At 45.0% G+C, this 27361-nt stretch overlaps 1 protein-coding gene across 4 annotated transcripts; it reads right to left on the bottom strand.

Annotated features, from left to right (window-relative positions):
- Positions 1-10326: 10326 nt before the first annotated feature.
- CXCR2 (C-X-C motif chemokine receptor 2) lies at positions 10327-26816 on the bottom strand. 4 transcript variants are annotated; one of them, XM_070772061.1, is made up of 4 exons: positions 26798-26816; positions 25716-25787; positions 19352-19427; positions 10327-13014 (listed from the first exon to the last, which is right to left on the bottom strand). In XM_070772061.1, the coding sequence occupies exons 3-4, from the start codon at positions 19352-19354 to the stop codon at positions 11926-11928; spliced, it is 1092 nt and encodes a 363-aa protein (XP_070628162.1). In that variant the 5' UTR covers positions 19355-19427; positions 25716-25787; positions 26798-26816; the 3' UTR covers positions 10327-11925. The 4 variants fall into 4 exon arrangements, with proteins under 4 accessions (XP_070628162.1, XP_070628185.1, XP_070628172.1 ...); XM_070772084.1 differs by having other exon boundaries at positions 10327-12905; XM_070772071.1 differs by having other exon boundaries at positions 20689-25787; positions 26798-26815.
- Positions 26817-27361: the final 545 nt, after the last annotated feature.

Raw genomic sequence — 27361 nt, 5'->3', positions numbered from 1 at the left:
GGCAAGTGTTCACCTGTTCTGGGCAACAAGGAACTCACCTGATAAAAGGAGAGGTCAGTCTAGAAGTGAATCTTTTAAGCTCCCTTCCACCCCGACAGTCTAGATTTAGGCAAAGCAGTTCAAGGCCACCACTGATAGATGGGCAGGTTTGACACTGCACAGCCCTAAAGGAGTGTGTTACAATGTGACTAACACACTTATTGCATGTATGTCTTAAGTGAAATTAGTAGAATCTTCCCATAAACAGAGGGATTTTGTACAACCTTGACTCTGGTCCCTGGGAACTACTATGACACTGAGACCCTGGAAGCATTTCGATGCTCCCTAGGAGTCATGCTTTTCATTTTTGGCAGTTGAGCTGGATCCTTGGGCAAGGGAGTTAGGCAGGGGGCGTGTGTGTGTGTGTGTGTGTGTGTGTGTGTGTCTGTGCTCAGTCACTCAATTGTGTCTGACTGTTTGTGAACCCATGGACTCTAATCTGCCAGGCTCCTCTCTCCATGGGATTTTCCAGGCAAGAATACTGGAGCGGGTTGCATTTCCTTCTCCAAGGGATCTTCCCAACCCAGGGATTGAATTTGTGTCTCCTGCATTGCAGGCGGACTGTTTACCATTGAGTCATCTGGGAAGCAAGAGGTACCCAAGTGCCATAGCCGACTGCATACTCTAGAAGTAAATCCCTTAGCATAATGCTGGATCTCCAAGCCAGTCTTCTAGAAATGCTAGCTGGTGGGAATTATTGCTCTGGTGGGATAGAAAGCAAACACGGGACAGGACACCTTGTGAAAATCAAGAGTTTGACCCAATGTCTGGGTAGCTTGGCACAGAGCCAGCTTTGCTAGGACACCAACCCCAATGTTATGGCCAAGGGGACGTGTCTGACATCACACTTTGCAAGACTCTGTTGAGAAATCAGTGATGTATCTGTCTTTTCCGGGCAGATGCTTATGGCTATGAAGCTGCTGGAGGAGGGGCCTTAGGTTGGGGCAGTGATGTGTGCACTTCCCTGCACCCCCTCCCCACCCCTACATCTGTCTCACCTTGGGCGGGTGAAATGGTCAGGAGGCGACTCCCTGCAAGGCCACCTTGCTTTTGGCTAGAGGTCAGCTAAGGGGAATTGTGGGGGTCTTAGAGACCAGAAGTGTACAAGGAGAGAGAGAGGAAGGAGAACATATATCTGGAAGGGAAAGAATCATCCTCACAGACAGTTTTAATTCCAACAGGACGTTTCTCATCTCCAGTTTGAGCAGATTTGCCCCATGGCTTCTGGGTCAATGGGTTTTAAACTTGAATCTTTTTTTTAATAGCATGACTTTAATGATATTTATTTTTTATTGTAGTAGTGATGATGTACAGGTTGTGTTAATTTCTGCTACATGGCAAAGTGACTCAGTTACACACACACACACACACACACATATCTTTAAAAAATTTTTTCCATTAAGATTTATCACAGGATATTGAATAGAGTACCTTGTGTCCAGTAGGAACTTGTGGTTTATTTGCTGTATATGTAATAGTTTCCATCTACTAACCTCAAACTCCCAGTCCTTCCCTCCTCCACAGTCCCTCCTGTTTTGTAACCATAAGTCTATGAGTTTTTTTGATTTTGTAGATAGGTTTATTTTCGCCAAATTTTTAGATCCCACATGTAAGTGATATCATATAGTATTTGTCTTTCTCTTTCTGACTTGTTGGGAGCCAGAGTGAGGTACTCCGCCCGTGACAAAGGTCATGAGGAAGGAGGCTCGACATACGCAAAGGCGGGATCGAGCCTCAGGAGTCCCCCTGGAACTCCTCGAGCATCTACCCCCATAACCAGAGCCTGCCTACTTTACTACTTTGTGCTCACCTACACCTCTGACTTTACGGGGGGCTGTCCCCCACCACCTCTTTCGGAGAAGGAGTTAACTTAGAGCTCCAGTTTATAATAATTCCTGGGCGTGATAAGAGTGTTTTAACCTACAAACTCCTCTGAAGGTTCTCTAGCCTGCCTGACAGGCTCGTCCGGCCACATGTGATTGCTCACAGCCTCCCAACCGTGAGAGGCACAAGATGCTTTAAACCCTCTAAAAACGGGTTCTTTAGAGAAGTTAGAAAACTATTAGTATAAGTATAACGGGCTGATTAGAAATTGTATTGGTGAAGGGTTTTTCATTTGTTGAGCCAATGTTTGTTGCTAAGTCTCCACATCCCCTGCCCTTACACACATTAATGAATATATAGAAGAAATAAGTATTAACCTTTGATATTAATCACGTTAGACCTTAGGCTAAGTAAATTCTTTCCTTAGCTAAAACCCACTACACCCTCACCCTGTAGGAATGTAACTTTACTTGGGTGGCGTCTGTTTTGAGAATAATCAGCCCTGGAGAAATAAGTGTCCTGATTGACTGACCGCTGTCACAAGGAGAGGGTCGTAAATTGTCAGCAGGCCCCCCTGGCCAGAAGATGATGTAACACCCCTAAGACCTCTGTATACATTTGTCTGAAGCACCTGACTTTAATAAAAGTCAGGACTGCTGTCCCCACGTGACTTTTGTATAACATCTCAGTGTATAAAAACAGACTCTGGAAAATAAAGAATTGGGATCAGTTTCTCGAAATACTGGTCTCCCCATGTCGCTCTCTCTCTCACTCTGGTTGAGTCTCCATCTGGAGCGCGGAACCCACCATGCTTACTAATTATGCCTGGGCTTCTAAGATCCGACCGGGGAGGCCTCAGTGTCTCCTCTCCTTCGGGAGAACGGAAGGACGCCTGCGGCCTACGTAAGTGGTGCAAACTTCTTGTCTTGAAGTTTTATTGGTCTCCTGCGTAAACCAAGCTACTCAGCCTCTTTTCTCCACTGAATTTTCCTACTGAGCTATCCTTATTCTATTACTCTTTATATCTTTAATTAATACCTAATTGAAGCTATCGTATCCTGATCCTCGCCTATGCCGTCTCTCCTTCGAATACCCTGGATCAGCCGGGGCTGGTCCCCGGCACTGACTTACTTCCTTAGTATGATAATCTCTAGGTGCATCGATCCTGCTGAAAATGGCTTTATTTCATTCTTTTCTTATGTCTGAATAGTATTACACTGCATATATTACCACGTCTTCTTTATCCATTCATCTGTTAATAGACAGGTTGTTTCCATGTCTCAGCTATTGTGAGTAGCACTGCTATGAACATGGTAGCACCTGTATCTTTTTCAATTATAGTTCTGTCTGGGTATGTGCCCAGGAGTGGGATTGCTGGATCATATGGTAACTCTATTTTTGGTTTTCTGAGGAACCTCCATACTGTTCTTCATAGTGGCTGCACCAATTTACATTCCCATCAACATAAACTTGAGTCTTGATCAGACTCACCTTAGCTCCAGATTCCCAGGGACCCACCTTGAGCCATTCACATTCCTTAGCTTAGACTGTCACCTTACCTTAACCATAAGCTGGATACCTTCTGTTTGTGCTTTCAGACCCACTCTCTGCCTTCTTTTACCACGCTCTGTGCCCTGGGATAGTGACCAATATGGACTACCTTAGTGGGTTCCCCATACTCTGATTTCTGAGCTTGGCTCATGGGAGCCCTTGTTGGAGATCTGTGGGCAAAACTACAGGTCAGGGCATTTATTCTCCTACCTCTGTTCCTTGGATACTGGGATTGACTCTTGTCAGACAGGCCTTATCATACAGCTTTCCTTCTGGGCTCCTGCGATAGCTCCCCTACCTCACTTCTTAGGCGTAGGGATAGTAACAGCTCCCAGTCGCTACTGGCCTTGGGGTGCTAAACCATTGCGCCTTACTTACCCCAAATTCTTCCCCCAGTTTTTTTAAAATTTTATTTTATTTTTAAGCTTTACAATATTGTATTAGTTTTGCCAAATATACAAATGAATCCGCCACAGGTATACATGTGTTCCCCATCCTGAACCCTCCTCCCTCCTCCCTCCCCATACCCTCCCTCTGGGTCGTCCCAGTGCACCAGCCCCAAGCATCCAGTATCGTGCATCAAACCTGGACTGGCAACTCGTTTCATACATGATATTATACATGTTTCAATGCCATTCTCCCAAATCTCCCCACCCTCTCCCTCTCCCACAGAGTCCATAAGACTGATCTATACATCAGTGTCTCTTTTGCTGTCTCGTACACAGGGTTATTGTTACCATCTTTCTAAATTCCATATATATGCGTTAGTATACTGTATTGGTGTTTTTCTTTCTGGCTTACTTCACTCTGTATAATAGGCTCCAGTTTCATCCACCTCATTAGAACTGATTCAAATGTATTCTTTTTAATGGCTGAGTAATACTCCATTGTGTATATGTACCACTGCTTTCTTATCCATTCATCTGCTGATGGACATCTAGGTTGCTTCCATGTCCTGGCTATTATAAACAGTGCTGTGATGAACATTGGGGTACACGTGTCTCTTTCCCTTCTGGTTTCCTCAGTGTGTATGCCCAGCAGTGGGATTGCTGGGTCATAAGGCAGTTCTATTTCCAGTTTTTTAAGGAATCTCCACACTGTTCTCCATAGTGGCTGTACTAGCTTGCATTCCCACCAACAGTGTAAGAGGGTTCCCTTTTCTCCACACCCTCTCCAGCATTTATTGCTTGTAGACTTTTGGGTCGCAGCCATTCTGACTGGCGTGAAATGGTACCTCATAGTGGTTTTGATTTGCATTTCTCTGATAATGAGTGATATTGAGCATCTTTTCATGTGTTTGTTAGCCATCTGTATGTCTTCTTTGGAGAAATGTCTATTTAGTTCTTTGGCCCATTTTTTGATTGGGTCATTTATTTTTCTGGAGTTGAGCTGTAGGAGTTGCTTGTATATTTTTGAGATTAGTTGTTTGTCAGTTGCTTCATTTGCTATTATTTTCTCCCATTCTGAAGGCTGCCTTTTCACCTTGCTAATAGTTTCCTTTGTTGTGCAGAAGCTTTTAAGTTTAATTAGGTCCCATTTGTTTATTTTTGCTTTTATTTCCAATATTCTGGGAGGTGGGTCATAGAGGATCCTGCTGTGATGTATGTCAGAGAGTGTTTTGCCTATGTTCTCCTCTAGGAGTTTTATAGTTTCTGGTCTTATGTTGAGATCTTTAATCCATTTTGAGTTTATTTTTGTTCCCCCACTTTTGTTAAAGCTCTTTGTATTGAATTCTCATGAGTTTGATGAAACTCTATCTCCTTGCCCAGTCCACTATGCCATCAGGTTCCTGCCAGGATGCTGATCCAGTCTGGGCTTGTCCATAAAGCTGCATTTTAAGCAAAGAGCCCATTTTAAACATGGAGATAGAAATTAAAAATATTGCTCCATTGGACTTTAATGCTCCTTGGTTCTTTTTTGGCCCCTTAGTGTTTAACTTATTTGAGATGATAACTTTATCTCAAATGAAAGCATCAATTTACGGTGATGTTTTTCAAAAAGCAGCTTTATCAGGAAATCAAGTTAAAAAAAAAAAAAAAAAGACTAATACTGGTCAATGAGACACAGGCACATCCACATAGCTCAGGTTCTTTGTCCGTAAGGAGGCCTATATCTGTGCTAGCCCATAGGTCTCATCCATAAATACCAGGCCTCAGCTCCTTCGTTTTTGCAAAAACTCTGATCCAACCAAAGAAATTAGAACAATGCAAAGCCATATGAATTAATCATGAATACGACTAAAGAGAATAAAGTTCTTTAACAAGAAGTCCTTTGAACAGCTTGGTGTATTTCCTCCCAGATATTTTTCTGAACACTTATAAAGCCATATAATTATAATGTTTTTACACAAATGGATAAACTGGTTACTGCACATGCTGTTCTACTTTCCTTTTTCATTCAATATGGTTTTTTGAAGATCTTTCCATGTCCATTCGTATACAACCAACACTTGGCATCACAGGGTATTGGTTGTAGGAACCCATTCCCTGCTCTTGGGTACCAAAATCCACAGTTGTTTCAGTTCTTATATGAAACTTAATTAAATAGCATTGTCTTTGCATATAATCTCTGCATGTACTTCTGTACACTTTATTTTCTTTTCTTTTAGCACCCCGCCCCCTGGTCTGTACACTTTAAATTATCTCCAGACTCCTTGTAATAGCTAACACAATGTAAATGCTATGAAAATATTTGTTAATGCATGGCAAAGTCAGTTTTGGCTTTTTGGAACTTTCTGGAATATTTTTTTCAAGTGTTTTCAATCCATGGTTGTTTGAATCCACAGATGCAGGACCTGTGAATGTGGAGGGCTGACTGTAACTACCTTATTATTTTTTAAGGTTTTTAAAAATAGTTTTACTGAAGTATAATTTGTTTAATATAAAATTCAGCTGCTTTAAGTACACGATATAATTATTTTTAGTAAATTAGCAGAGTTATACAACTATACCACAATCCAGACTTAGAATATTTCCACTGCCCCTAACAGAACCACAGTCCTGTTTGCAATCACGCCCTGCTCCCACTCCCAGCCCCAGGCAATCACTCATCTGCTTTCTTCCTCTGTAGATTTACCTTTTCCAGACATTTTATGTCAATGGATTCTACGATATGTGGTCTTCTGTTCTGGTTTCTACCACTTAACATCACGTTTGTAACCGTATGTTTAAACAACTGCCATCAATACAGTCCATGGTATGGATGGACCTTCACAGTTGAACTAGCCACTTCCCTACTGATGGACATTTGTCCACTTAAGCGGGTATTTCTATAGGGTGCACATCTGAAGTGTCATTCCTGGATCACAGGGTGTGTGCACTGAAGTAGGTTTGATCAAATTACATTCTCTAAAGGTCGCACCTCTTTACTCTCCTAGAAGTAGTGGGTGATGATACTGTCTTCTACTCTGCTGCATTTGGACCCCAGAGCAATAGACACCTCTGCCCAACACCCTGTAGGGGCTCCTTGAAATTACTGGAGGTGTCCACTTGTGGTTTTGATAACTTTCTTCATAGCTTTTTCTTTTATTTTAATGATTGAAAGCATTTTTATTGTGAACAGCTTGCAGAAAAGTTATGTTTATAGGTTAAAGAATGAGAGTACAGTGAACTAGGTGTCCAAGATCAAGGTAAAGAAAATTTGATCAGGACCCTCAAATACCCCAGTGTGCTCCTTTCTGATGTACTAAAACTTGAAAAAGCATAATCCAAACCTTTGTGGTAACCATTTCTTTTTCTCTAGAGTTCTATTCATAGGTAACCTCTATTCATGCAAAAGATTTGAATGGAATCCACCTGCAATGTGAGAGACCTGGGTTTGATCTCTGGGGCTGGGAAGATCCCCTGGAGAAGGGAAGACTAGTATTTTTGCCTGGAGAATTCCATGGACAGAGGAGCCTAGTGGGCTGCAATCCATGGGGGTCACAAAGAGTCTGACATGATTGAGTGACTTTCACTTTTCACTTTTCTTTTAGTTCAGCTGTAACTATGTTCCCCCAGTTTCCTTCCTTGCATCATTCCAGGTTCGTGTTGGCCAGAGATGCATGTTTTATGCGCTGGAAAGTCAGCACTACTGTGACATTACTGGCGCTTATCTTCTGGCTGCTCTTGCTTTCGGGTTGGCAGTGGTCTGCAGCTCTGAGTGCTCCCGCGTGGAGTGTGCTGACCTTTGTCACGTTGCTGTTGTTGTTCAGTCACTAAGTTGTATCTGACTCTTTGTATCTACTCCATGACTGTAGCCTGCCAGATTCTTCTGTCTGTGGGGTTCTTCAGGCAAGAATACTGGAGTGGGTTGCCATTTCCTTCTCCAGGGTATCTTCCCAGACTAGGGATCCAACTTGTGTCTCCTGCATTGGCAGGTGAGTTCTTTACCACTGAGTCACCTGGGAAGAGACCTTTGTGATGCAGACACCAACAGACATCCGGCAGGCAGGCCATCCACAGCCAGAGCTTGCCACTCATCTCTCAGTCTGCCCTTGTTCCTCGCCCCTTGATGTGCATCTTTCCTTCTCACTTGCGTGTCCTGTCACTTTCACGTCCCAGCACCAGAAGCAAAGTCGACAGCTACTCTAGGCTCCTGAACCAGCTCCCAAGTGCTACAGTCAGATCCCTGTAACAAATCCCTTCTTCTTTTCAGAAATTTAGTTCTGGTTTTCTAAGTGAATCTTGTGTGACACAGGGTGTGCCTCAGTAGAAGGTTTAGTTTGGCCTGTCTTTGAACTTCATGTTGGTCTATGATTGCCTCTTAACTGTCCTGCTTGCCAGCACAGAATGGGTAACCCCAGCTGAGCCTGCTTTCACACTGCGCCCCAAGCCTTGGGTGGCCCCTATCACAGGATGGAGATTCCAAAGCCCAGTGCCAACACGGATGAGTCCAGGCCCTGAAGATGTAGACTGGCCCTGTGGCGTGACCCGACTGCTCTGAGAAGTTCATTGTATTTGTTTCCTGTTCCTTTGTAAGAGGTTTTAAAATTTACCATTAGAAAAGCAAAATATCTGAAAAAAATGAACTAGGAATTTTTATTCCAATTTCATTACTATTTAACCATGAGATTTTGGTCAAGATGCTTTGCTTGGGCTTCAGTTTCCTCGTTTATGTACTGAAAGAGTCAGCCTCTCCATGGGGAGGGGCGTCTCTAGGTCTCCCCTGTCTTTGGTATTGTGTGATGGTGTGGTTTTCCACGTGTGCCTACACGTGATGTATTTCAACGTGATGTGCAAACTGGAGGTACTTCTTTGTATCACCCAAGAGAGGCTGGTGGCTGTCCTGATGTCATGAATGAGGGGATCCCATCTTACAGAATCTGAAGAGGGATGGTGGTGGAGGAAGACATCATAAATATTGGGTCAGAGGAAAAAGACAGATGGTGTTAGTGTAAGTAGAGGAACATATATCTCTGAAAGCAAGAGGGCCAGCTTAGACTGAGAAGGCAGATCTAGGCAGAAAGCTGCTGGGCCCTGACTCAAACCTGGAAACATCAGAGAGAAGAAAGAAATCAGCAGCCCTTGGATTTGCCCTGTGCTAGTGATGGCTTGGCAGGTTGATTATTTATGCCAAGACAGTCTTTACTTGTGTGTGAGAGTGTGAGTAAGAGTCAGGGCTAAGTATTAACAGTTCACGTAAGTCCAACTCAGCCTCCACCTCATTGCTTCTGGGATTATTTTATCCTCTTGTTTTCCTTGGAGAACCATGTTTCCTCCAGCCCTGGTTCCAGAAGGAAAGAGCAGAGTTCCTGGAACCAGGGTGGCCTCCTCCCACCAATAGTCATCACAGAGAGCTGTCCACTTAGTCCGCCTTGTCCAGTTAGGACACCACTGGTTCCTCTGGTAACTAGGGGCTTTGGTAAAAACACATTCCCCTGCCTTTTCCTCTTGCTGAATCAGAAGCTGTTCTGAAGCTCAGCCAGAACAGCTAAGTCATGCTTGATCCTGAGTTCAGCCCAGTACCTGGCAGAGTGAGCTTGGAACGGAGGGGTTATTGTTGGTGAATTGAGCCCGCTTGCTGACTGCAAAAGGAAAAGCATGTTCCTGAGTTAGGAGTGGTGGTCACCTGTCCCTTGAGCACTTCAGTTCTGAGGTTTGTTTCTGCCTTGCTGGAGAGGTCTTGTGCTATAGCCAAGGCTACTCTCTCCTCAGTTTAATGGTCAGAGAGTTGTTAACATGAAAGTGATCAGAAGCTGGTAAAAGTGTGGTTTAGTTCCCCTTGCTCCCTTACTGTCTTAGCAGGCTGCTTGGACCCAGAGGCCCTCCCGTCCAAGCCCTTTCAGAGTCAAGCCCTGTGAACAGGGGCTGTGCCAGTGTGAGGCTCAGTCTGTTTTGATTGTTGCTTTACCCAAAGCTCTGGAACAATAGGCTCTTAATACGGTTGAAGAAATGAGATCAATTGTTTGTTTTGTCTGGGTGACATAGTCATTTTCCCCGTTCTGCATGAGTGTGGCATTTTGTCAAACCTGAATGATGGGTGTGTGTGTGTGTGTGTGTTTTGGGTGGGAGAGAGAAGAGAGTGAAGGGGGACTCAAAGTGGGAGTCACTGGCTGACCTCAGGAGAGCCTTCTGACTTTTGGCTACACAATCCAGCTGATTTGGTGGACTTTCTAGGCAGTTCTAAGTCCTCCCACCCTTGACCCTCTTGACTACTGTTTCACCCAGGGAAACAAGATGCACAGGAAGATCCCAGGATATGTTTCCTTCTGTAATATGTGTTCAGCAGCAGGAGGCTTGGGCTGGGGAAGAAAGAGGAGATAGCAGCCGCCATCTTGATTTTAGACCTTCTCTCTATGTACTCCATAAACAGCAAAAGGATTTATTTATTATAAAGACCCTCATTGAGGACCTCTGCTCACCCTTGCCAGACCTCTCTGTAGCACTTGGGGTGCTTTTTGTTGCAAGTAATGTAATACCCAACTAAACGTAATTTACACAAAATAGACATTTAATTATCTCACTTAGGAAGTTATAAGTAGGTGGTTCCAGTGGATCAAGTTTGCCTTTTTAGAACGAGATTTTTTTGTTTGTTTTTGACTGTGGCAAAATACACTAACACAGAATTTACCATTTTACCATTTTTAAAAAGTACAGCTTAGTGGCATTAGGTACATTCATGTTGTTGTTCAATTATCACCATTGTCCATCTCCAGAACTTTTACATCATTCCAAACTGAATCCTGGACCCATTAAAGAATAATTCCCCACATCCCCCTTTTCCCTAGCTTCTGGTGTCTATGAATGTCACTATTTTTGGTACTTCATATAACGGGAAACATAATATTTGTGTCTGGCTTTGACACACAAAAGTATTAAACTTCAATGCAGTCCAGTTAAACTATTTTTTCTTTGGTTAATTGTGCTTTTGGCATCATATCCAAGAAATCATTGCCAAATTCAATTACATGAAGCTTTCCCTCTATGGTTTCTTCAAAGAGTTTTATAGTTGTGGTTCTAAATTTAGGTCTTCGATCCATTTTGAGTCAATTTTTGTGTATGATGTAAGGTAAAGGTCCATTTTCATTCTGTGCATGTGGATATCTAATTTTCCCAGCACAGTTTGTTGAAGGACTATCCTTTTCCCATTGCATAGTCTTGGTATCCTTGTTAAAATTCATTTGATTATTTATGGTGGTTTACTTTGGGCTCTTATTCTCAGGTTCTTTTTATTGTTTGACTCCATCAGCCTAAGTGTGTTGGGTATATTTTTTGCATCATTGTTACAAAGTGGCTGCCTCAACAGAACTTATCCTACAACCATATTCAAAGTCAAGAACCAAGGATATGTCACTCTCTCTCAAATTAGGAACACTTTCCAGGTGTCTTCTGGCCCCAGCAGACTTCCTCTTAGATAATGATGCACTAAAACCAGTTTGTACCAGACGGTGAAAGTTGATTATTACATTTTCTAGATTTTTTTGAACTCATTGCTAAATGCCATCACCCTTGAAACTGGCTATGGTGGGAGTGTTTATATACACCATGGCACACAGCAAATGCTACAAATCAAGACATTTTTTCCCCCAGGAGAGTGGTTTACCAGCACACTATTGCTTTTAAGTATTACAAATCAGAACAAGATGATACGGCCACTCCTATCTTAAGGGAATCTTGGAAAGTGAGTGTCTGTCATTTTCAGCCTCTCTCAAGGGAAGGGGACTTTGCCGACAGACAAGGAAAGGGAGAGTTAGGGAAGTAACCAATGGTGTTTTACATTAATGGTTCCCAATAGTGGGAACTTTTTGTAATCATTGTAAAGAATATCTTCAAAGGATGTCTGCCAGAAGATAGAGCACTGTGGGCTCAGTGGTAGGATGCACCAAGCTCTATCAGTTGACATGGTGATTATAGCAAGAGGTGGGCCCAGGACAGGCTGTCTAGTCCATGTGATGGGGGCCTATTAGGGACATGGCCTCAGCAACTTCCTGTAACCACAATGGGGAGCTGCCTTGACATGGGACTGTGAACGGCCAGAGGACATGGGGCTTGGGATGATGCTGAGGGGAAGCGAGGAGCCCGATGGTGAGTCTCAGAGGGTAGTAGACGTGTTCCCTGAAGAAGAGCCAACAAAGGAAGGCCTGCCATCCTTGGCCAAGAACTCCTTGCTGATCAGGCCATGGATGGCCATGATCTTGAGGAGTCCGTGGCGAAACTTCTGGCCAATGAAGACGTAGATGAGGGGGTTGAGGCAGCTGTGCAGGAAGCCCAGGATCTCGGTGGCATCCAGGGCCCGGCCAATGTCGTTGCGGCGCTGACAGGTCTCGGCAATCACATGGGCCCTCATGAGGGTGTCCACGATCAGGACCAGGTTGTAGGGCAGCCAGCAGAGCAGGAAGACGAGCACGACAGCAAAGATGACCCGCATGGCCCGGTGCTTCTGCCCCATTTGGGCTGAAAACAGCGTGCGCAGGGTGAATCCGTAGCAGAACAGCATGACCAGCAGGGGCAGGAGGAAGCCAAAGGTCTGGGGCAGGACCCTCATCACCATTCGCCATTTCGTTGTATTGGCACCCATGTCCTCATAGCAGACTGCACTGGAATAGGGTGGGTGGATGGCCCTGCGGAAGATGAAGACGGGCAGGGCTAGGATCACGGACAGGGCCCAGATGCCTAAACATATGAACTTGACCCAGTGCCGCTTCTGGGTCAGCGTGCGTGTGGCATGGACAATGGCCAGGTAGCGGTCCATGCTGATGCAGGCCAGCAGTAGAATACCGCTGTAGAAGTTCACTTCCTTCAGGAGTGAGACCACCTTGCACAGGGGTGTGCCGAAGACCCAACCCTTTGCCTTGGAGGCGGCCCAGATAGGCAAGGTCATGGCGAAGAGCAGGTCAGCCATGGCCAGGTTCAGCAGGTAGACATCAGTGACAGAGCGACCAATCCGGCTGTATAAGATGACCAGCATTACCAGGGAGTTTCCCAGGAGGCTTAGCAAGAAGACCAGGGCATAGATGACGACTACAGCATGCTTATTGATATCCAGAATTTCTGGCCGACATGGGGCAGAGTCTGTTAGAATAGAGGGCAGGTCAGTGTTGTAACTGTAATTGCCAAAATCTTCATCGCTGTAATTTTCCCAGTTAAATCCTTCTATATTTGAAGTAAATTTTGTTTCAGCCTAAAGAAGAGAGATCAGGGTTACTGCATAGTAAAACCTCCCCAGATTCTAGCCCAACAACTTGTACATCTCAGATGGAATTCTTTGTGTTAGCTTGTATATTATATGGAGATAACTTTCACTTCAAGGAGTCACTAAAGTTCTAAGGTTTTGGAGACACATTTAGAAAAAATGATTTCACAAAAAGCATCTAGTTTCTTTCAATGTCAGAGAGGTTCTTATCACTTTCCATGACATTGCCCAAACCATTGTTGAAACTTCCCCTTATAATCCCTAGAGAACATACTGTCTTGGATCCTTGGTGGTGAGCATTTGACCGTTGAAGCTAATTTTAATGTCAGAAACAGGAGGTACCACTCATTTTTCAACCTAGGGAATTAAGCAGGGAATCTAACTGGGTTAGATCCCTAGAAAAAGATCAAAGCTTGACTATAAAGCTAAGAGATGAATTCTTTTGTCCAACTTTCTGAACGTTATTTTGGAAGGACTGCTCTGGTTGTTGGTGCAAATGTAAATTGGTATAGCCACGATGGAGAACAGTATGGAGGTTCCTTAAAAAGATTCCTTAAAAAACTGGAAATAGAACTGCCTTATGATCCAGCAATCCCACTGCTGGGCATACACACTGAGGAAACCAGAAGGGAAAGAGACACGTGTACCCCAATGTTCATCACAGCACTGTTTATAATAGCCAGGACATGGAAGCAACCTAGATGTCCATCAGCAGATGAATGGATAAGAAAGCTGTGGTACATATATACAATGGAGTATTACTCAGCCATTAAAAAGAATACATTTGAATCAGTTCTAATGAGGCGGATGAAACTGGAGCCTATTATACAGAGTGAAGTAAGCCAGAAAGAAAAACACCAATACAGTATACTAACGCATATATATGGAATTTAGAAAGATGGTAACAATAACCCTGTGTACGAGACAGCAAAAGAGACACTGATGTATAGAACAGTCTTATGGACTCTGTTGCAGAGGGAGAGGGTGGGAAGATTTGGGAGAATGGCATTGAAACATGTATAATATCATGTATGAAACGAGTTGCCAGTCCAGGTTTGATGCACGATACTGGATACTTGGGGCTGGTGCACTGGGACGACCCAGAGGGAGGGTATGGGGAGGGAGGAGGGAGGAGGGTTTAGGATGGGGAACACATGTATACCTGTGGCGGATTCATTTTTATATTTGGCAAAACTAATACAATTTGTAAAGTTTAAAAAAAAAAAAGATAAAAATGGAGCTACCGTGTGACCCTGCAGTCCCACTCCTGGGCATATATCTGGAGAAAAACATTATCTGAAAAGATACACGCACCCCAGTGTTCATTGTGGGACTGTTTACAATAGCTAAGACATGGAAGCAACCTAAATGTCCACCTACAGAGGAATGGATAAAGAAGTTGTGATGTATATATATATACAATGGAATATTACCTAAAGCCATTAAAAAGAATGAAATAATGCCATTTGCAATAACATGAATGGACCTAGAGAGTGTCATACTGAGTGGAACAAGTCAGACAGAGAAGGAAAAATATCATATGATATCCCTTATATGTGGAAACAAAAATAAATGATACAAATGAACTTACTTACAAAACAGAAAGAGACTCACAGACTTAGAAAATGAACTTATGGTTGCTGGGGCTGGGGGTGGGGGGAAGGGGTAGTTAGGGACTTTCAGAAGGTCGTGTACACACTGCTATATTTAACATGGATAACCAACAAGGACCTACTGTATAGCATATGGAACTCTGCTCACTGAGGCAGCCTGGATGGGAGGGGAGTTTGGGGGAGAATGGATACACATATATGTGTGGCTGAGTTTCTTTTCTGTTCACCTGAAACTGTCACGACATTGTTAATCAGCTATTACCGCAATACAAAGTAAAAAGTTTAAAGTTTGGAAGAAAATAAAATGAAGTGTTCTGGAAAAACAATCTGAGTGATAGCAGCGTAGGGTTTCAGGATGCCCAAGCTAAAAGGAAGTTGTACCACCCAGAGTGTTTCTTTTGATGTGGGAGGCTTCCTCTGGGAACACTTGTGTAGTTTGAAAAAGTATATTAAAAATCAGGAGCAGGTGGATGACTGATTTTCCCATATGGGTGGAAATGCAGCGGATTGTTTTGGGAGCTCTGAGCAGGCATATTCTGCCATGCAGGGGTGAGCAGAGAAAGGCAGTATGTTCCCAGCATAAGGAGGAAGGCCAGCAGGAAGCAGGAAAGGCAGGTGGAGACACATAATTCTTGTTTGCGTGGCTTTCCAATCCTGACAGAGATCCTTCCTGTGTTGCTCACGGGTGCCTTCTTCCAAACCTGACTCTCCAGCAACCCCCAACCCCACCACAGGTTATCCCTAGCTAACTTCTATGGGCTCTGCCCTTGTTATGGGGGTAGCAGAGAACCTGCTTTCGTGGGAAGCTGCAGCCACTCTGAAATATTATCCCAGTTTTCCAAAAGGAAATAAACTAAAGTGACCAGCTACTGAATTAGCTTCCTTTTGAACCACAAACTGTATCACTATCATGTCATTTCTTTATAACAAGATATGGCCATCCTGTGACCCTATGCCAGTCTGTAACTCACCTCAACATGGTACCCAGTGTTAAAGAGACGAATACAAAATAAGAAGGCTCAGGAACTACCTTATACTCACTGCTGCTGCTGCTGCTAAGTTGCTTCAGTTGTGTCCGACTCTGCGACCCCATAGACGGCAGCCCACCAGGCTCCCCCGTCCCTGGGATTCTCCAGGCAAGAACACTGGAGTGGGTTGCCATTTCCTTCTCCAATGCCGGAAAGTGAAAACTGAAAGTGAAGTTGCTCAGTCGTGTCTGACTTGTAGTGACCCCATGGACTGGAGCCTACCAGGCTCCTCCATATATGGGATTTTCCAGGCAAGAGTACTGGAGTATCATGATCATAATAATAAAGTAAAGACTATAATGATGGTGATGGGATGTGGAGAAGTTGAACCCTTTATATACTGCTGGTGGAAATATAAAATGGTACAGTTGCTTTGGAAAACAGCTGTTAAGAAAGCTAAAACATAGAGTTACCATATGATCCAGCAATTCCACTCCTAGTATACTCAAGAGAACTGAAAGCGTATATCCCCACAAAAACTTGTATGTGAATCTTCTCAGCAGCACGCAGCCAAAAAGCGGAAGTAATTCAAATGCCGATCAACTGATAAATGGATATGCAAATGGTGGTATACACATACAAGGAATATTAATCAATCATAAAAAGTAATGAAGAACTGATATAGGCTACAACATGGGTGAACCTTGAAAACATTATTCTAAGTGAAAACAGCCAGAGACAAAAGACTTCATGAGTTTATTCTCTTGACTGCATGGCCACTGCCTAGCATCATGAGAGAGTATCTTATTGTACGTTGCTTGCTTGGGAAAAGATCAAAATTCAAAATTCAGAGAACAGTTTCCAGCTAAGGCATATCACTTTTGCAGCATTGCAAAGATGAAAAATTGTTAGTTGAACCATTGTAAGTTGGGGACTGTCTGTATACAAAATCCCACTGAATTGTATACTGTAAATGGGTGACTTTTATCGCATGTGGATTATATCTCAATTACAACAGATGAATCAAAGGTGTGTAGAAAAGAATGTGTATGTGTGTGTAACAGAGTCACTTTGCTGAACAGCAGAGATTGGCACAACATTATAAATCAATTATACTTCAATAAAAAAGAAAAAAGGTGTATTGGGCTTCCCTGGTGGCTCAGTGATATAGGATCTGCCTGCCAATGCAGGAGTTGTGGGTTCAATCCCTGGGTTGGGAAGATCTTCTGGAGAAGGAAATGGCAACCCACTCCAGTGTTCTTGCCTGGGAAATCCCATGGACAGAGGAGTCTGGCGGGCTACAGTCCATGGGATTTCTAAAGGAGATCAGTCCTGGATGTTCACTGGAAGGACTGATGCTAAAGCTGAAACTCCAATACTTTGGCCACCTCATATGAAGAGTTGACTCATTGGAAAAGACTCTGATGCTGGGAGGGATTGGGGGCAGGAGGAGAAGGGGACGACAGAGGATGAGATGGCTGGATGGCATCACCGACTCAATGGACATGAGTTTGAGTGAACTCCAGGAGTTGGTGATGGACAGGGAGGCCTGGCATGCTGCAATTCATGGGGTCACAAAGAGTCGGACACGACTTAGCTAATAAACAACAACAACAACATAAGTGTAAAGGAAATAGAAATATTAAATCAGTAATATCATCCTCATCATCGTCAACATGAAAGTCCTAGGAAGTTCTCCTCTTTAGCAGAAGAAACTGTTATTGTTAATCATACATAGCAAAGAAGAAGGAAGAATGAGGTTACGAGGAACTAGAAGAACAAAGCCCCTTTCCTCTAGAGTGAAAGAATTCTTAACTTTCCCTTTTCTGAGATGGTATCTCTCTGCTAGTGATGGGGGCCAGATAAATTGCCTTCTCAGAACACAGAGATCACAAATAGAGCAGATTAAGTCAGTCCATGAACCTAAAAGATGTGATGATAAAGATGGGGCCCTGCCTGGCCAGGAGACAGGGACTGTAGTGAGGGAGGTGACTAGTACAGCTGGCTCAGCCAGTGTTGCTTGCAAAACCTGCGAGAAACCACTGACTCTGCCATCCCAAGGTCAAGGCCAAGTTTTCTCAGAAGCCCAGAGTAATGAAATCACAAGGTGGGTCGCTTCTGGGAGCTGATGATCAGAGATGCTCTTCAGGGAACACATGACCTAAGAGAAGACCCACCTTTGAGAGTGGATACAGAGCACGATGGATGCAGAGAGCTTGTGCCCTTAGAGGGAAGAACCTAACATTTACAAGCATCAGCTGCGAAAAGGCAGAGGTGGGGCAGCCACAGAAACTGCCTCTCTCAGAAGCAGCAGCAACAGCCAAGCAAGTTGTCACAGCCCAGTCCTCATTCCGGATAATCCAGTGTTCAGCTGTGCAGGAGATGGGCTGTAGGTGTATGGGTGAGCTCCCATTACTAGACACGAAGGCTCAGTCTCAGGGACCAGGGCGCGACCACGCAAGTCAGGACAGAAGGTAGAGAACTCAGAAATGGGAACCAGGCCAGGGCAATGACCTCCGGCCACGGGAGGCTGGGGCAGGGGAATGTTTTGTTGTTGTTTGTTTCTTTTTTGGTTTACCCGTCTCTGGTGAGGATGTTTGACAGTTGAAGGGAGATGCATATTTGAGATCCGATTTGTGCCTCGCAGGTACATGGTCTTGCTCGGCAGTTACAAACAGACAGGCACAGCAAGGCTCAGAAACCAGCTTTTAGCCACAGAGCCTCTCAGTGCTACGGCCAGAATTTCAACTAGGTGTGAATGACTTCACATGCTATTTTCAGTCCACAGATCTGCTTCTTTAAAAAAAAAAAACAACAACAACAAATCACCACTCAATGATTCAAATACAGTTGTGGACTTCTCTGGTGGTCCAGTGGTTAAGAACCCACCAGCCAATGCAGGGAACGCAGGTTCGATCCTTAGTCCAGGAAGATCCCACATGCCCTAGAGCAACTAAGTCCGTGCGCCACAACTCCTGAAGCCCGTGAGCCTACAGCCTATGTTCTGCGCTAAGAGCAGCCACTGCAGTGAAAAGCTCCTGCACCTAGAGAACAGCCCCCGCTCGCTACAACCCAGTGCAGCTGAAAATGAAAACAAATAAGTGAATAAGACCCAGGATGAAAAAAACAACCCTCACAGGAAATAATAAACCAAATGTCCTTGAATTGACTGGCTCCCTGCTGGTAGGCACCCAATTATGTCCTTGGTAACCAAACAGGAAAGTCCCTCACTGAGTGGAATTGCCAGCCCCCTAATGACTCCATGAAAAGCATGATTCTAATTTATTTCACAAAAGTTTTATACTTAGAAGAGCCCAAATACTTAAGGCAATCTGTTTAACAGCAGCAACACAATAATAACGCAACAAAGTCCAGGTTGTTTGAATACAATTCCAGTATTCTTTCTCTCTAGAAATAGAATCCACACATATTTGTGTTTAATATGGGGAAGGAGAGCCTCACTAGGATCTGGCTCAGACTCAATTCTAGCCAAGGCAGGGAGAGCTGGCTGGGAGCGGGAAGAAAAGAGGGTGGGCAGTGAGTTGCCCTAGGTGCTTGCTGGAGAGAGGGGTATGGAAGAGGAGCAGAGGCTCTCCCTTTGAGGCCAGGGTGGTCTAAAGAGAGAATGGAAAGACTGAGAGGTGTGGGGATAGATGGAGGGGACAAATGGAGCCTGGGTGTCAAGGGGGACAGAGAACAGAGAAGTGTCTGGAAGGTGGGAGGGGTGGGTGTTTCAAGACTTACCATGATTCTGGGCTTGTCACCTGTGGGACACCTCCAGGAAAGGCAGATGTGTCTGACTGAAGAAAGGGCGGCGGTGCTGAGAACACAGTGAGGAAGTGAGTGGTGGATTATATTGCTCAATTCTGGGGTGGAGCCCCTGAGGGTGCGGGATGCTTTTGATAGTTTGAATAATTAATTCCCAGGTCAGCTCTTTAACAACTAGTCGTCCTTTTATGAACTGGCAGAGTTCATTTTGGGAAGGGGTTTCCTAGCCAATCTTTCCATTTCCCAGATGAAGAAACTGAGGCCCACCCAAAGGAAGTAGTTGGCCCTGCTTGGCACAGATTTCTCGTCTTTGCCTTGAGCTCAGCAGCCCCGGGCTCTTTCAGCTGCCCTGCCTGTTTCTCCCTGCATTCCAGTTGTGTCGGGCTTCCCGTGCTTACCCCCCAGCAGTTCTATGGCCCTTCAACATTTTTCCCATCTCAAAGGGAACAGCTCTTGAAGGCACCAGAAATGGAGCGTTAGCCTTTGGCACGTCTGGTGGTTTTCTTCCCTGGCCTCTCATCTCCACCCCACACACCCCCGGTGTTCTTAAATCCTCATAAATTCCTTCTCCACGCCACGCCCTTCTCAACTTCCACCCCCACATGGGTGCCCTGTTCACCTCTTCTTGTCTTTCTCCTCACTCCCCAGTCATCCTCTCTGACCATGCTCCTCTCTTAGGGCATTGATATTTTTTTATTGATTTGTCCACTTGGAACTGGGTCAGTAGTAGCTACTAATTTTGGAATCGAGACCATCTCATTTGGAAAGAAAGACATTTGGTAAGGGTTAAAATCCCATCCAAGTTCAAATACATTTTTGAAAACAGATGACACCAAGCATATGTTTTGTCACATTTGCTATTGATAACAACTGGAAGGATAAATTTGGGTGGAGCTGTGAACATTAATTCACCGCACCCTCCCAAGTCCTTACCCTTACAGTGATTGATTCCCCAGGCCCTCTGCTACTTGTTATCCTGGCCTCTTGCCCCAGGCATCCCAGGGCCCACAGGGTACTCAGAGCCTGTGGAAAACTCATCTTAGCTGCCTACCCCTAGGAAAGAACCTTTGAGTCCAACCGTTTAGCAAACGTTCTGTCACCTTTCTCTTTACTATGCTGAAGAACCCAGAGACTCCTGGTCAGGTGATGGTAAACCCAGAGACCCAGGACCTGTGGGGAGAGGCCCTGAGTGCAGCAGTGAAGAACACTGCTAACCTAGCTGCTCTGGACAAGCGACTTTTCCTTTCAGATTCTCAGTTTGCTCATCCGTAAAATGAGACTCATTTTAGACTCAATGGTAGACTCTGACTCACCAGGTTGTGCTGAGGATGAAAGGAGAGATTACCTATAAAACACTTAAGACATACATAAAGCACAGGGTTAGCATTTATTTATTTTATTTTTTTTATTTTTAGGGTTAGCATTTATTATTGGTATTATTATTACTGAAATAGTTGATCAGCTAAAAGCATGGGGTCTCTCCCACTACATTGCCAAGCAAGAGAAAGCAGCATGTCTGCTTTCCAGGCTGACTTCCAGGTATATCTTAATTTGCTTTGACCAGAAATAACAGTCGTCACTTTAGCTCTAATGATGAGTGCCTGCTAGGGCCTAGCATCCAAGAAAAGTGCTTTTCAGAATCTGTATCATTTAATCTTCACAGGAGCTGCATGAGATATGCATTTTCTGAATGAGGAAACCGAGACTGTGAAGTTAGGCAACTTACCTAGAATGACGCAGATAAACTGAGTTTTAAGCAGTTCTTAAGACATTTTTTTTTAACCTGACCTCAAATCTGGCATTCTGTCCACCGCAATGAGGGGCTGGACCCCAGCCTTAGGTTTCTGAGCTCCTGTAAGTACTTCTCTGTCCCAGACAACTGGATATAGAAAGGACAGTCCAGATCTGACATTTCCCAACCAGTCTACTTCTTTCTTTCTTTCTTTCTTCTTTTTGCCATAACGTGAGATTGTGGGATTTTAATTTCCTGACCAGGAATTGAACCCAGGCCCTCGGCAATGAGAGCATGGAGTGCTAACCACTGAGCTGCCAGGGAGTTCCCAAGCAGCCTACTTCTCAATTTTCATTAGACTGATTTCATTTCCACTGAGCCCACCGCAGGCCTACAGATGGTGGGGTGAATACAGAACTGTTTTCCAGTCCTGGTTCTGCTGTTTAAAGATCAGGGTGAGCTTGGACAAGTCATTTCTCTCTGGGCCTCCATGTGGTCCCCTGGAAAACGAGGTTAGTCACATATGGCTACTTAAAATTAAATTAATTAAAATAAATAAAAAATTTAGTTTTTCAAGTGTTCAGTGGCCACATGTGACTCAGTTCAGTTCAGTCACTCAGTCATGTCCGACTCTTTGGGACCCCATGAACCACAGCATGCCAGGCCTCCCTGTCCATCACCAACTCCCAGAGTCCACCCAAACCCATGTCCATCGAGTCGGTGATGCCATCCAACCATCTCATCCTCTGTTGTCCCCTTCTCCTCCTGCCCTCAATCTTTCCCAGCATCAGGGTCTTTTCAAATGAGTTAGCTCTTCGCATCAGGTGGCCAAAATATTGGAGTTTCAGCTTCAACATCAGTCCTTCCAATGAAGAACTGATCTCCTTTAGGATAGACTGGTTGGATCTCCTTGCAGTCCAAGGAACTCTCAAGAATCTTCTCCAACACCACAGTTCAAAAGCATCAATTCTTCGGTAATCAGCTTTCTTTATAGTTCAACTCTCACATCCATACATGACCACTGGAAAAACCATAGCCTTGACTAGATGGACCCTTGTTGACAAAGTGATGTCTCTGCTTTTGGCTATCATATTGGAGAGTGCAGATGTCCTGTAGGACATTTCTATTACTGTAGGAGGTTCATTTGTACTGAGCTGCCTTAGTGAAGACGTAAATATTTTGTTTCTGTAATTCATCACTTCGGTTCTCAGGGGACTCACAGGAAGAGAATGACGTTTCCAAGTTCCTTCTATCAGAATATGTCCCCAGCTGCCCGAAGGCCACACTGCTCACCCGCCTGATGTTGTCGCTACTGCTGCTGTTATTGGAGTAGCCACTGATGCCTCCACGGTGACCCAGGGCTTGGTAGCTGTCAGGGATGTTGGACAGGAGAAGGCAGCTTCTGTGTGGAACCTTCTGACCCAGGGCTGCCGAGGGGGAAGTTCAGGAGGCCCACCAGGGGAGGTGTCCCCACAGAGGAGCAACGAGGTCTGTCCTGGGACTCTGACTAAAGGTCAAGGCTCTACCTGGCAATTCTGTAATAGCACTGGGACTTTTCACACCTTCCTGGCTAACGGTTTCTAGAGGAGTCTGAAGGTGGTGGTTTGCCTAGTCCATATCTGTCTCATTTTCAAAATATGCCTTCTTCTTTATAAGGGAGATGCAAGCAACCCCACCGCCCAGCTGACACATGTGCTGAATTTATGTGTACACTTTCTTCCTTCCTTCTAGGGGCAGGATGAGAAGTATCCTTTCTTCTCCTTTTGAATTCCTGCACCTGCCGGTGGGACCCACTGCCTCTCATAACCTCGAGGGTCTTGCCTCCTGGTCCCTCTGCCTCTCTTTCCTGGAACCACCTCTTTCCCTGAACTTGCATTTGTCTTTCTCTCCCTTCCTCTGTTCTAGGACTCCTTCAGCTACTTCTCCCCCTGGGAGGAGTATTTGCCTCCATTTCAAAGGCAAACTTCTTGAAAACACAGCGAGCAGTTGCTGTATCCACTTCACCAACTTCTTGTTCACTGCTTAACTCACTGCAACCAGCTTCCTTCCCACTGCGCTGCGGAAACAGCTTTTGCCAAGGTTCCCAATAACCTAGAGTTGCTAAACCCAGTAAACCCTTCTCTTAAATAAAGCTGTTTTAATATTATAAAATAAAATGGGCATACTGTAACGAATACAGGTGATGCAAGAGCATATAAAGTGAAATTGGATTCCTTTCCATCCCTCTGTTCACCTGTATCTTGTGTACAGGTGTATCACCTGTATCTTTCCAGACTTTTCCCCATGCATAGTTAAGAGTGTTAAACTAGTTATGTTGTTTTTCACTTTAACAATGTATCACGTTCCTATTTCACATCAGTCCATATACATCCATCTTATTCTTTTCAGTGATGACATCATGGTCCATGGCAAGGATATAAGATGATTTATTTGGTAATTAGCTTATAGATGAATGAAGCCCTCATGACATAGTGGTAAAAAATCTGCCTGTAATGCAGGAGACCCGGGTTTGACCCCTGGTCAGGAAGATCTCCTGGAGAAGGAAATGGGAACCCACTCCAGGATTCTTTCCTGGAGAATTCCATGGGCAGAGGAGCCTGTCAGGGGTTGCAGAGTTGGACATGACTGAGCTACTAACACTTACAGGTGAATATTTAGGTTCTTATTATGAGCATCTTTGGATGTAGGTCTTTGGGAATTTGTATGCTTCAGTAACTTAAGTACAATTTTGCTGGGTCATAACTGTGCATGTTTAAATGTTGATAAATACTACTCATCGTTCTTCAAAAGACTGTTCCGGTGTGCTCTCCTATTATTATGTACTCTCCTATTACCTATTGCTGCTGCTGCTGCTGCTAAGTCGCTTCAGTCGTGACCCCAGAGACGGCAGCCTGCCAGGCTCCCCCGTCCCTGGGATTCTCCAGGCAAGAACACTGGAGTGGGTTGCCATTTCCTTCTCCTATATAAGGACCTGTTACCCTATCCACTCATACTGTCTCATAATTGTCAATTATGGTAAAATATTTTCTCCCAATCTGCTGTATGCTTTTAAACTTTATTTATGGTGAAATGGATACTATACATTATCTGATCTCTGCAACATTTCACCCCACTAACTCCATTCTTCTTTTATTTCTCTGAGAAACTCTTTTGGTCTTGTTTGTTGCTTTGTTTATTGGTTCATTCCTCAAATATGGATGTTCCCTGGAGTCTGCCTTGGCCCCTGTCTCCCCCTGCTCTCCCTAGACCAGCCCACCTGCCTCCTTGGCTTCAGCCCCTACCCAGTCTGGGGCAGTGTCTCCCACACCTATAGTTCCCAGCTTCTCTTCTAAGCTTCTCTCTAAGCTCAAATTCTTACATGCAACCACTTCCTGAAATCTACCCTGAGGTCCCACAGATGCTGCAAACTCAACATATAGAAAACTGGTCTCTGGAGAAGGAAATGGTAGCCCACTCCGGTATTCTTGCCTGAGAAATCTCATGGACAGAGGACCCTGGTGGGCTATGCAGTCCATGGCATCACAGAGTCGGACACAACTTAGCAACTGAACAACAACATACAACCAGGCACATTGTAATTTAGGGAAATAGTTTTTGATGGAAATATGGCATAAAATGGAGAGTGAAGTGACCCAGCAATATGGAATACAGGGTTTTGTAAGAAATTAACATTTGTGTATAGAATAATAGTTGCAAATATTCAAACAATAAACTCTGTGGCTAAAGGAAAAAAAAAAACAACTGGTCTCACCAATTCCCTGACATGGGTGCCCCTGCTCCTTAACGGGGGAACGGGCATGCCCCTTAGGCTCACCTTGCTCCTCCTCTCTACCAAGGCCATCTCTCTAACATCTTTCTGTATTATTTCCTCTTCAATATCGTCATTGACGAGTTAGGCCCCGCTTTACTCTCTCACCTAAGCTACTGGATTCATCGTGGGACGCCTCTGAATTTCAGAGCAAATCTGTCTGAGTTAGGATCCCAGCAATGTCAGTGGCTGTAGACCTTGGGCAAGTTATTGTGTCTTACTGGTCTCAGTTTCATCATCTGTAAAATGGGGATAATTAGAGCACTCACCACATAGGGTTGTCATGTGGATGAAATGAGTCTATATTTACAAAACAGAATGGTGCTTGGCACTGTTGGTTCCTGCTGCTGCTGCTACCACCATGACCAGATCACTATTTTCCTAAATGTTCTCTGCCTTAAGTCTTTCCCCTCTCAATCCATCCTCCACTCTCTATCAGAACCATGTGCCTCAAACGTGAGTTTTATTACCTTCTTTCCCTCTTACAGCCCTTCAAGGACCCCAGTTGCCCTCAGTCAGTGCCAAATTTCTGATCTGGGCACTTGGTGCCCCTGCCTCTGATGCTTCTCCTGCCTTATTTCTAGCCATGCCCTCTGGAATACTTGACTCTGGCCACAGGGAACAACTCGAAGTTCCCCCACTACAGCTGCTCTGGTTCCTCTTGGGCTTTGGCACACAGTTCCTTTTCCCTTTCCCCACCTTCTTGGGCCGGCCGACTCTCTCTCCTCTCCAGTTCAGCCCTGTCGTCACCTCCACGCACTGCCACCCCTCTCTGTGCTTCTCTGCATCCCCAGGCTTACCTCTACGATGGCATCAATTTCAGGGATTTATAATCATCAGTAGGACGGCTTCCTCCTCCACATTGCGAGGTTCTTGAAAGAAGGGATTATATATATATATATATATGAAATTTTGTCTCCCCAAAGCTATCCCACACAGAGTTTGGCGCACTCTAGGTGCTTGATATCGTTTTGTTGAGCACTGAATAAACTGACAGAGTGAGAGAACTGATGTATGTTGGAGCATTTGAGTGATAATCTGATTTAAAGAAATAATTATGTCACCCAAATTTCCCGGGCACCCCCCAGCCTGTGAGCACAAATTAAGTCATGTCAACAGTGATAACCCAGATTGCACTGGCTCAGACCCGTGTGTTCATGCAGGGCTTATTCCCAATAGACTGCTCCCCAGAAATATGGGGGAATCTGTTGGAGGCATCCCCTAGGTGTGCCTCTGGTGCTACTGGGCTAGACCTGTGCCCTGGGCTCTTTTCTGGTGGACTGGTGCCCTCGCAGTGCCATGCTCTGAGATGGACTATGGTGACCCTTGTGGAACCTTTGGCTGGAGGGTCCCCAGGGTCTAACAAGCTTCCCAACATCTTTGTGGAGCTTCTGTGCTCTCTGTTGGACTTGGTGGGACTCTTTGGGGGGCAGTGTTGAGCTAGAGGCTGGTCTTCAACATTGCCCTTCCATCTCTCCCAAATAAGGGGAGACAGTCAAGCTCCTCCGTACCTGGCCCCTGATTTCCTCCTGAGTTCTCTTCCCAGAGCATCTTGCTTCCTCTTAGAGCATAGGCTTCTTCTGGGTTCCCTCCCCCCATCAGTTCATCAGGTAGGTCTGAGCTTCCCGCTGGAGGTCCTACTAGAATATGATGTCTTCTGCTGTAATAAGAACCGGCCCTAATAAATGTGTCTGAGTAAGTCTAGCCTCCAGGAAGGGACCACTGTCCTTTAGGGCAGGGATGATTCTATTGCCTTGTTTGCTCCCATAGCCCCAGCTCTGCCCCTCACTCCCTCTATTCCCTGCACCCCGACCCCGCCACCGCTCCCCACCCCCACCCCGCTTCAACCTCCCTGCTGCCTTTGTTAAGGAGAAGTTCTCACCAGCTCTCCAGGGCAGGAACTGCTGTTGCAAAATTCTTCCTCCCTGAGATGGTAATGGGATGCAATCTGGGCGGCCCTGACCCCAAGAGGCGGTCTGCAGGCTCTGGTCAGAGCCACAGAGTTGCCCAACCACTGCAGAGGCTTTGGCAGTCTGCTTGAGGCAGAGGGGCCAGGAGTAGCATGCCTCTTTGAGGCTGTGAAGTCTGCCCTATAGCCCAAGTAGGCAGCTAATCACCTAGCCACAGAATGGGGTCCACACCTCTTCTGAAACCGCATTCTCAGAAGTACCATAACTGGATGACCACTGTGTGCGTGCTTAGTTGCTCAGTCATGTCAGACTCTTTGCGGCCTCGTGGACTGTAGCCCACCAGGCTCCTCTGTCCATTGGGTTCTCTAGGCAAGAAGGCTGGAGTGTGTTGCCATTCCCTTCTCCAGGGCATCTTCCTGACCCAGGGGTTGAAGCTGGTTCTTTACTGTTGGATTCTTTACTGTTTGAGCCACCGGGGAACTCCTACTGAGTAACCATAATTTGGGTGAGACTTCTTGAGCAGTCGGGGGATATCA

The sequence above is a fragment of the Bos indicus genome, chromosome 2, assembly GCF_029378745.1.
Source record: "Bos indicus isolate NIAB-ARS_2022 breed Sahiwal x Tharparkar chromosome 2, NIAB-ARS_B.indTharparkar_mat_pri_1.0, whole genome shotgun sequence".
In the NCBI taxonomy this organism is placed as follows: Eukaryota; Metazoa; Chordata; class Mammalia; order Artiodactyla; family Bovidae; genus Bos; species Bos indicus.
Note: the sequence above shows the minus strand (reverse complement) of the source record. Positions and strands in the feature narration are given on the sequence as shown.